This window comes from Choloepus didactylus, chromosome X (genome assembly GCF_015220235.1).
Source record: "Choloepus didactylus isolate mChoDid1 chromosome X, mChoDid1.pri, whole genome shotgun sequence".
Classification (NCBI taxonomy): domain Eukaryota; kingdom Metazoa; phylum Chordata; class Mammalia; order Pilosa; family Megalonychidae; genus Choloepus; species Choloepus didactylus.
The window spans coordinates 187,410,269-187,420,453 of NC_051334.1; the positions used below are offsets into that span (position 1 = coordinate 187,410,269).

At 65.5% G+C, this 10,185-nt stretch overlaps 1 protein-coding gene and 1 long non-coding RNA gene across 2 annotated transcripts; one reads left to right on the forward strand and one right to left on the reverse strand.

Annotated features, from left to right (window-relative positions):
• Nucleotides 1–2,309: 2,309 nt before the first annotated feature.
• Nucleotides 2,310–4,720, forward strand: EMD (emerin). Its single transcript, XM_037821537.1, has 6 exons — nucleotides 2,310–2,607; nucleotides 2,695–2,802; nucleotides 2,965–3,042; nucleotides 3,266–3,399; nucleotides 3,826–3,875; nucleotides 3,978–4,720. Exons 1-6 carry the CDS (start codon nucleotides 2,526–2,528, stop codon nucleotides 4,309–4,311), a joined length of 786 nt encoding a protein of 261 aa, XP_037677465.1. The 5' UTR covers nucleotides 2,310–2,525; the 3' UTR covers nucleotides 4,312–4,720.
• Nucleotides 4,715–9,862, reverse strand: LOC119522852. Its single transcript, XR_005214547.1, has 4 exons — nucleotides 9,758–9,862; nucleotides 5,989–6,179; nucleotides 5,322–5,571; nucleotides 4,715–5,178 (listed from the first exon to the last, which is right to left on the reverse strand). It is a non-coding gene; the product is annotated as an uncharacterized LOC119522852 (long non-coding RNA).
• Between the last annotated feature and the right edge of the window lie 323 nt (nucleotides 9,863–10,185).

The following is a 10,185-nucleotide window of genomic DNA, read 5'->3' on the forward strand; positions in this document are numbered from 1 at the left end:
CACCCTTCCCAACCCCTCTGACAACTGCGAACCCCCATCCGGGAGCTCTCTGAGGTTCAGCCATGGCTGCCCGAGTCACTGCTCAGAGGACTAGGCACTGGCCTAGGGAAGGTTTGATGAATGAATTGTCGTGCTCAGGGCCCCTGGGCAAGTCTCTCCCCCTCACTGAGCCCCAGATTCTCTTCTATGTAGTTGTGTGTGTGGGGGGTGCTGCCGAGGGTCTCCCAGCTCTGAGGGTCAGGGGTGGAGCTGCACCATCAAGGGGACTGGACGTAGGCTCCAGGTGCCCACTGGGTGGGCATAGGGGGACCCCTCGCAGTTCAGCTTCCTGGCATCATCTGTGGTGGGACGTTATGGGAAGTGGGGGGCATAAAAGAGTGCCAAGACAGGTGCCAGGGGGTGGGGCGGGGGAGTGTGTTCCTTGGGGAGAAGGCAAACCTAGAATTCCTTGACCGCAAAAGGAAACAGCTCGGATCTGTTTGGGGAGGGGCGGCGAGGGGGAGGACGGAGCCAGCCACCCAGAGCAGCCAGAAAAGCGTCCTGTACACGCGGGTCTCCGGGAAAGGGGCCAGCATTGCAAAAGAAGGCTTGCGGAGGGGCTGGGGCGTCTGATCGTGCCCAAACACAAAACTACATGAGGCAGTCGCTGCCCAGCGTGGAGCCCAGACTGCCCTCACCTCCTCTGCTGAGAGATCAGTGGCAGCCCCTGTCCTGCCCGGGGCTGGCATCTGCTCCTGCGGTGCACAGTGTATTCGGGGACTCAAGCACCTCCCCTCCACATTACAACCCTGGGCAACCACGACACTTCGGATGGGTCTTTGTGGCCTGGCCAGGGCCCTCCTCTCCCTTACCCCTGCTGGGTATGTGCCCCTCATGGCTGGGCAAACCAGCCCAGGCCCGCCTGGGGCCCTCCCTCATTTTCTGCAATAGTGAGTGGTCACCTCTGGGCCCAGGCAGGGCAGGTACCTCTTTTCTCCAGGCTCTCTGGGGGGCACCCCAGTTTACCCCATACTCCATGAGACTGGGTTTGTTTACAACAGGACAGTCACCTCTTTTCCACTCTCCACCAAACAGCCCTTTTCCAATCAAGGTCTTCACCTCCTTCCAGCCACACTCCATGTTACCTCAACAGCCTTACCCGGTTTGTCCCCCACCCCCCTCCTTTGGCCACCTCTGCCCTGCCACTGTCCCCGAAGCCCACTCAGACCCCTCTGGCAGGCCCCTCTGGCTCTGGAGGGCCACCCGCCCAGGGGACCCTGCCCGGCCACTTCTGGTCCCACTCAGCTCAGGGGCCATTCCGACAGGAGAGGAAGCCTCCCCTCTCCCCAGGACCACACTCTCCCAGGCCAGGCTGGCCGTTGGGGTGGCGGGCACACACTGTCCCAGCACGCGTCACACCAGCATCCTGTGCCAGTGCCCGCTGGCCGGCCCGGGCCCCTTGGAAGGCTGGTTGTTCCTGGAATGCCCGCGGCCTCCTGGCCCAGTGCCCCCTTTCCTCCGAGTGGAGGGGGGAAGGAGGCGGTGAGCCCCGGGCGGCCGCAGGTGTGTAGGCCAGGGAGGGGACAGGGGGCTGGGAGGTGGCGGCCTGGAGTCCCCACCCTGCCTGGCAGTGGCTTCCCTGCCCTGATGCCTGCAGAGCGCCGGGGAACACGCCCGGCCCGGAGTCGGAGCTCTCCAAGTGTCCGCTCTTGGGCTTTGGCCTCGGCCTGGGGACCCCAAGCCCTGAAGCCTGGGAAGGGGGACAGAGACCAGGGTGGAGGGCCCAGGGCGCCTCTGCGCACGTGACTCAGGGCGCGCCAGCCACTCCCAGAGTGCCGGCCCCGCCCCTCCCCACAGCCTGGCCGGTTTCTGCCGGCTGGGCTCCGCGCAGGCCCCGCCCCGATCCCACGTCTGCCCCCAACACACCAGCGTGTGACGTCTTTGTTCACAGGCTCCGCCCCTTCCCCGGGCGCGCAGTCGCGCCGGGCTCCCTTGTCCAGCCCGGTCTGCACCGCTTTGGTTCCCGTGCAGGCCCCGCCCCTCTCCCACGTCCAGCCCGGGCACGCTAGCGTGTGATGTCTTTGCCCGCCAGCCCCGCCCCGCTCCCAAGTCCAGGCCAATCGGCGAGGCCCCGCCCCGCTTCCGCTTCCAGCTCCAACGCGCCAGGGAATGATGTCTGTGCTCTCCAGCCCCGCCCCCACCCCAACATCCAGGCCAGAACGCGCCGCTCCGGCTCCCGCGCAGGCCCCGCCCCGTCCCGCCCGTCCCCCAATCCCGCCAGTCGGTGGCGTGGGGGCCCGGCGGCCCCGCCTCTGCCCCCTAACCACAGCCCCGGCGCCGCCCCGCTCGCTCGCTCCCACGTCCAGACCGGTCTGCGCCGGTTTCGCCCCCGCGGCTCGCCCTTCCCCCGGCAGCGCGCAGGCCTGGGCCGCGGAGCCGCGGTCGTGACGTGATCGCGCGGCCGCTCCGCACCCCTCGCCGCGCTCCCAGGCCGCCGTTGCCCGCCCGCGTCCCCGGCCCGGCCTGCGCCCAGGCCCTCCGCCGCCATGGACGACTACGCGGTTCTGTCGGACGCCGAGCTGGTGGCCGTGCTGCGCCAGTACAACATCCCGCACGGGCCTGTCGTGGGTACGCGGCCGGCGGCGGGCGGCGGGCGGCGGGCGGCCTCCGGCCTCCCCGCGGCCCTGACGCGCCCCGTGCCCTGTGTCTGCCCAGGCTCCACCCGCAAGCTCTACGAGAAGAAGATCTTCGAGTACGAGACCCGGAGGCGCCGACTCTCGCCCCCAAACTCGTCCGCCTCCTCATTCTCCTATCGCTTCTCGGGTGAGCACCCCCCTCCCCACCTCCCCCAGGGCCCCACGCCACCGGAGGGGACCCGGCTGGGACGGCCGGGAAGGCGGGGCCCGGACCAGAGGGCCACCTGCGCTGAGGGCCGGGTGGCCTGAGCGCAGGTGTCCCTCCATCGCCCGCCCCCTCGATCCCCAGATCTGGACTCGACCTCGGTGGACTCGGATATGTACGATCTGCCCAAGAAAGAAGATGATTTGCTGTACCAGAGCAAGGGTAAGGCAGGCTGGGGCCCGGGAGGCGCCGACACCTTCACTCCACTCTGCGGTGGACCCCCAGTCATGGGAGGGCCTGAGACCTCAACCCCCCCCCACCCCTCACCAGCCCTAGAGGGGAGAGACCGGTGTCACTGAGCCCAAAGTGGGATTGAGGCGAGGGACACCCGGCCGTGGGGGGCTCGTGATGGCACCTCTCCTACTGTGGCCCCCCTCTCCCCAAGGCTACAATGATGGCTACTATGAAGAGAGTTACCTGAGCACCAGGACTTATGGGGAGCCTGGGTCGGGGGGCTCATCCAAGGGCCTCCGGGAGCCCCTGACCTCACTCCACGATGCTGACACCTTCCATCAACAGGTGAGCCAGCCTGCCAGGCCCACCCCTTGCCAATAACTTGGGCAGAACCCGAGTTGAGCAGAGCCGGATAAAGCCACGAGGGCCAGTGGGCGGACATGGTAGTGCTTTCTCAGTTCCCAGGCTTCCTGGGAGGGGTGGGGGTCTGGTCAATGCCCTGGTTGTGGGGGCAGGGGTGTCGGCACTGGTGGGTCAGAGCATGCCCCAGGCGGAGCACATGTGCACCCTAGTCGGGGATCTGAGTTTGAGCTGGTTCTCAGCCCTGGGGGACTGAGGCAGCCGGGATAGTAACTGAACAAGTGGCCAAAAGGCCACAAGCCCAGGGAGGTCCCAGAGGGTTTAGGGCCCTTGGCCTTGAAGCAGCGGTTGGAACAGGCAGGCTGTGGATGCTTGGCTAGCTCCGCCCCTCACCTTGCCTATCTTTTCCAGGTGCAAGACGACAATCTTTTCTCTTCTTCTGAGGAGGAAGGCAAGGAAAGGTGAGCAACAGGGGGCACCCCAGGAGGGAGGGCCGGGGATGAGGGGGCTGCCCATCCTGGGTGTGGTTCAGCCTGGCCAACCTGCTCCAATCTCCGCCTCAGGGAGTGCCCCTCGTACAGCCGGGACAGCGCCTACCAGAACATCGCGCACTACCGCCCACTTTCCAACATGTCCCAGACCTCCGATGGCCAGTCCTATTACCCCACGTCGTCCTCCACCTCCTCTTCCTCCTCCTCCTCCTCCTCCCCACCTTCCTGGCTGACCCGCCGGGCCATCCGACCGGAAAAGCAGACCCCTGGGGCCGGGCTGGGCCAGGAGCGCCAGGTCCCTCTCTGGGGCCAGCTGCTCCTTTTCCTGGTCTTTGCTGCTTTCCTGGTGTTTGTTTACTACTCCATGCAGGTTGAAGAGGGCAACCCCTTCTGGATGGAGCCCTGAGGGCTTGGCTTCCTAACCAGCTCTTCCCCAGGCCTGGCTCAACTGCCTTAGCAGTGTTTTTGCTGGGGTGGGGGGTGGGAGCTTACCTGTGTGTTTCTAGCTTGTGGGGGCTAGGCCTGGCCCAGATCAGTGTTTTGGTCCCCTCCCCCTCCTGCCAGGCCCTCTGGGGAGGTGGCAGGCTCGGGCCTTCCTCCCTCGCTGGGCCCAGGAGCTGGCCTTGCGGGGCCTCCTGGCCCTGTCTGCCTCTGACCTGTAGGGCCCTGGCAGGACACGACACCGTTCCTTCCGAGGAGCACGTAGTTGTTTCTTGCATGCATCCTATTCGTTGTTAACCAGCGTGGGAGATTCACCAAAGGCCACCCCGATTTTGTTTTTGTGAACACACAATAAAAAGACCATTTATTTTGAAGGCGTTGGCTCTTCGTATTTGGGGGAGTGGGTTAGGAAGTATATTGGGGTGCCCAGGGCAATGGGGCCTCCAGGTTTGGGGTCTGAAGCATCACCATCTGTCTTTGTTGGTATTGTCTCTTTGCTTTTGTCTTGGGGGAAGGGATCAAATGCTACCCATGGATATGTCTGGGTATGGTTTGCTTATGTTGCTTACCACAACAGAATCTGCTTGGAAATGCAGTCCGAGCTGTACGTACGGTGCTGTCACAGGGAAAAGCTGAAGCAGACCGAAATGCCCCACAGCAGGAAATGGGGCATTGCATTGGTGGCCTCTTTTTCAGTTACGTGGTTTGTGACATGGGGGAAAGGCTCCAAGTACCCTGAACGGCTGCTGCATCTCCGGGTAGTCGAATTTTTCACCTCTCCAGACTCGTGTGCATCTTCCAGGTCCTCCACTGTGGGGATGGATTTTGTAATCTGAAAGTTGACATATATTTTTTAAAAGAGGGTGCAGCCTTGCTTGTCTGGCTGCAGGCTGCCAGGAGATGGCAGGAAGCACTGGGGTGCCAGCACCCACTCCGCCTGGGCAGATGGGTGGGGCCCTGGCATCCGTCCCTCACCTTTAGTCAGCTCCTTGCTGCGGGCAGCAGGACTCGGCCTGCTCCGTCTCTCCTTCTGGCTCACGCACCCCGTGCCCACATGCGCCTGCCCACAGGTTCTGCAGCTTTTGGGGCCCTCAGTCTATCTGTGGCCACCTGGCAGGTTCGTGGCAGAGCTGGCAGCAGGACCATTGGCACTTCCTTCCCCGTCTCCCACCCATTTTTCTTTGTTGCATTCTAGTCTCTCCACGTTTGGTTGGGTTTGGTGATCCTAAAAGTAATAAGTGGTTATCGTACATACACAAAAAGAAAGGAATTGCACTTTTCACTGTTAGCACTCATACAGCTTCGGCCTCTCTCTGCCCCGAGGCCCTCCAGTTGGCTCCTCCCCCAGCAGCCAGCCACTTGAGGCTTGGATTCCCCCAGGAACCCCCTTCTCCCGACACCATCCGCAGTGCAGGGGACCAGGCTGGCCCTGCAGCCCCGCTGAGTGCTGGACCATCCGCGGCGCATGGGGGGGCGCAGCAGAGGGCTGCCCTCTCCCGTGGGTCCTGCTGGGCCTGATGGGGGGCGGGGAGCAGAACCAGCAGTCGGGTCCCCAAGAGCTCCCGAGATGGCCGCAGGGAATGCGGCGCTCTCTTGTCCCAGCCGCGGCAAGGGAGATGGAAGGCAATCCCACGTCAAGCACCTCTTGAAAGGAGGCTAGCAGGAACCGCGGGGAGCCTGGGGTGGCGGCAAGGCTGACACCCCGAAAGGTCTGGAGTAGGTGGTGTGGAGAGAAGGGACATCAAGAGAGGAAGGAGTCGGAGGTGTGGGGAATCCCCGGGGAGCAGAGGAGAGACGTCGGGGCTTCTGGACGTAAAGAGTCCTCCGTGTGCTCTGGGTGAGGAGAGAGGAGGAAAGCGACCCCATCGCTGCGACTTAGCCTCCCCCTGAGTCATTAATGCAATCAGGGAGGGCTCCCGGGGTCCTTCTGCCACGCACCAGACGGAGAGTGCCCAAGGGTTCCACCCCTCACCCACAAGGGTCTGTGGGTCTCCTGATGGTTCCCAAGGGCTTTGCCCCCACCCGAGAGCTCTGTGACCCGCCGCCCATCCCGTGCTCCGGACCCTCCCAGGACCCCGGGACTTGCCACCCCACCAGGATGCTGGTGGTGGGTTCCCAATAGCTCCCTGGTCCCCCCAACTCCCCACCCCCACAGCTCCTGAGGGCTCTGCCTCCCCCCAACTCTCCACCCCCAACTCCCGAGGGCTCTGGTCTGCCTCCAGGGTTCCAGGGATCCCTACCCCGAGGGCTCCAGATTGCTCCGTGGGCCCCTCTAGAAGGTTCCACGGGCTATGGGACCCCTGAGGGCTCCAGGCCATCCCTTCCGACCCCGAGTGCTCCTGAGGCCTCCGTCCCCATCCCACCTGAGGACCTCTGAGGGCTCTGCACCCCACCCCACCCCCCGAATGTGAGCTCCTGACAGCTCCCGAGGGCTCCGTGGCCCACAGAAGGTTCTGGAGTCTCCAGGGAGCACCCAGAGGTTCCTGAAGGCTCCCCAGGCCCTCTCTGCCTGCCCCAAGGGCTCCAGCACTGCCCAGAGGCCTCCCGAGGGCTCAGGGCTGCAGTAGGGGACACAGCAGGGGCCTGTGCTCCTTCGAGAGGGAGGCGGCACCCTGCTGTCCACCTCCAGGGCAGACCTGATCGTCTCAGCCGCCCCGAGGGGGCAGGTGACCCACAGGGTGACCCATGACTCTCCCCACGTGCACTCAGGCCCCACCGCTGCTGGGGGGCAGCTTGGGCAACCCCAGCAGGCCTGTGCCCTTCAGGACGGAGGGAGCCCCAGACCCACCCCCTTAACCAAGAGGCCAGTCTCTTCACCCAGCCACCTCCAGCAGGTCCAGAGCAGGCCGAAGGGGCCCTGCCTTCACCCCCATGCTGCCCTCAGCAGGTGGGGCAGAGCCATGACACCCCTCCACGGAGAGAGCCCGGGGTGCAGAGCCTGTGGCTCAGCCAGAATGGGCCACCCCTTGGCCCCAGGGCATAGAGGACAGGACCGTGGCACTGGGTCCTCTCTTGTATTTCCACTTGGGGCTGCTGCCCCGGGCTCTAGGGGTCAGTGAGAGGGGAGACGGCCCAGGCCTCTCCAGCACCCGGAACAAACCCGAGGAGGATCCGCCCGGCTTCGGGGACGAGGTGGGGAGGTGGCCTGGCCCAGCCCCCCCAAGGCTCCCTGAGCGGGACTTGCAGCCCTGGGGGAGCTCTGCTGCCCGGGACCCTCGTCCCTGAGCCAGAGTGGGGCGGCCCAGGCACCTCGAGCAACACAGCCAAGCTCTGCTCGCCGCTGGGTGCCAGGGGCAGAGGGGAAGGCCCTGGCCACACGTCAGGGGAGGGGACGGGTTGAACCCCCCGGTTGGGAGTAGCCCCTCCAACCTGCAGGTTCTCCGTGGCTCACCCCTCCCGCCTCCCCTTAGTCAGCCCCCTGCCCCGCCATCCCTCCCAGCTAAGGGGGAGAGAGGCCCCCAGCTCCAGCGGACAGGCTGCCACCGGGGGGCCATGGCGGCCCCAGGGCTCTGGGAGGCCCCCAGGAGGCCGGGCACTGTGCCCCAGAGAAGAGTGCGTCTGAGGCCCCATTCTCTGACTGCAACCAGGGCCCCGTCCCCCACCCTGAAGGCTTTGGGTCTCCCCCAGGGCAAGACAGCCATTCCACGGATATAGTGGGGAGTGGATCCCCCCGAAGGCCTGGCTGGGGAGGGTTGGGGAGGTCCTGAGCGGGTGAGGGGAGAGGGGGCAGCTGCTGCGGCACTCCCCAGCTGCCCCCTGAAGATCCCGTCGGAGGGAGGGTGAGGCCAGGGCTGGCTGCTGGGTCGGAGCGTGCAGGCGACAGGTGCTGGCTGGCGACACGTGCTCCTCAGGCACAGTTTCTTGGGGAGGGGCCCGGCAGGAGGACCCAAGCAGGGGGCCCCAGGAGCCTGGCACGGGCGCCACTGAGCCACGAGCAGGGGTGGGTGGGGGTGACCCTCCGTCTGCACATGTGCCGGGATGAAGCTGGGGCACAGTCCTGGGCCGAATCTGGAGTGGGAAAAGCTCCCAGAATGGGCATCCGGGCGAGCAGGGCTGGGGCTGGCTGCTGTCATGGAAGTGGCTGCCCCCAGAGTGGGCCATTAGGAATAGCAGCTCTGGGCAAGGCGTCATGGAGCTGGGGCAGGGGCGGCAAGGCCCCCCGCGGTCCCTCCCAGGAGGCTGGGCCCTGCCCACTGCTGCTGCTGGTGGCAGGACAGAAGGCTGTCACCCGCTCGGCTGGGTGGGAACCCAGGGGACAGATGGCCTGGGATCGCAGGGGATGCACAGACCTGAGCCTCTCCAGGACGCGTCTGCGGGAACGGTCAGGTGGCCCCAACACCCTGGCTTGGGGGCTGTCGCCAGGGCCACGACCAGGTTCCCAGCAAGGGCCACCTCACTCTGTGTCACTTCTCCCCAGGAGGGGAGGGAGAAAGAGCACGAGGGCCTGGCTCGCCTCAAGATTCCCAGGCAGTGCCAGGAGGCGTCACCAAGGGCCCCACTGGGCTGACCAACCTGCTACCCCTGGCCCCCAACCCCTCAGCGCCTCCCCTGGAAACCAGAGCGCATAAAAGGCCCTGCCCGGGGGCGAGAGCCAACAGGGAAAGCACTCGGGGCCCAGGGGCTGCGGCAAGACCAGAGCCCCCCTGAGCATCGCCAGGAGGCCCAGCCCAGGAAGGAAAGGGAGGAAGTGTCTCCAGGGAAACCAGACGCAAACGGCCTCTGTCAGCCCCAGGGAAGTGGCTCTCCCCTCCACTGCCAGTCTGACTCAGCGGGTGGGTGGAAAATCCCCAGAACCTGCCCACAATCCACGGGCCTGCCCCGCACCCACCCAGCACCCGTGCTGGGGACAACCCCACCTGAGCCACCAGAGCCCAGGGACCTGGCCACTTGACACGGTCATTGAAGAGTGGCTTGTCAGCCTGCAACATGACAATATGGCAGAGACCGTGCACTTTACCACGGCATTGTTGGAGAAGGGGGAACAGGAGGAGAGGCTGGGCCTGTCTGCAGAGGAAGGCCACTGCCACCTCAGCCCAGGGCTGTGGGCACGGCAGCTGTCCCCAGAGTGCCCCAAAAAAGGAAGGGAGATGGGGGACTGGGGGGATGCAGGACTGTGCCCCAGCTGCTGTAGGCACTTCAAGTGGCCCGAGTGCCAGCATGCCCTCAGCACCCCTGCCTGCTCCCTCAAGTCCCCTGCTACCACCACCATGCCTGTGTCATTGTCACGAGAGGCACCCTGCTTATCACAAGCCCTGGCAGACACGGGGAGGGGGCAGAGGAGAACAGGAGCAAACAGGAGAGGGACCCAGTCCCCCAGCTACGGCGTCCCCGGGGTGGGGCATGGGGAGGGAAGGCTTGGCCTCGCCCTGGCACGGCCACCTGCTCAGGGCCGTGGGGAGGTATCCAAAGACCTGGAGGGGACGGCCGGGTCCTCAGGGTGGGCGGTGACCTGGGGATTGTCCTTGTTCCTCGTGCAGGATTCAGAGGGCCACAGTCAGACGGCAGTTGTCCCTTCAGATGCCCCCTGGTGACAAGGATGGGAGGTGGGCAGAGGCAGGAGCAGGGAGCTGCTGGGACAGAGAAGGAGGGCTGGGAAACGTGCTGCTCCCACCTGGGACGCACTGCCCAGGTCCTGCAGCCTGGGGCCGGCCTAGGGCTCCTGGCCACGGGCACCCAGCTCGCCCATCTCCCGCCACAGGCCTGGGCCGCGGACACTGGAGGGGGGCAGTGGGGAAGGGCAGGCCCAGGAGAAGCCCGCGCGTCTGCCCTTCCTTCTCAGGGTTGTCCCCAAGCTGAGGCCTGGAGCGGCCCCGAGGAAGGCAGCTCAGGGGAAAGGCCA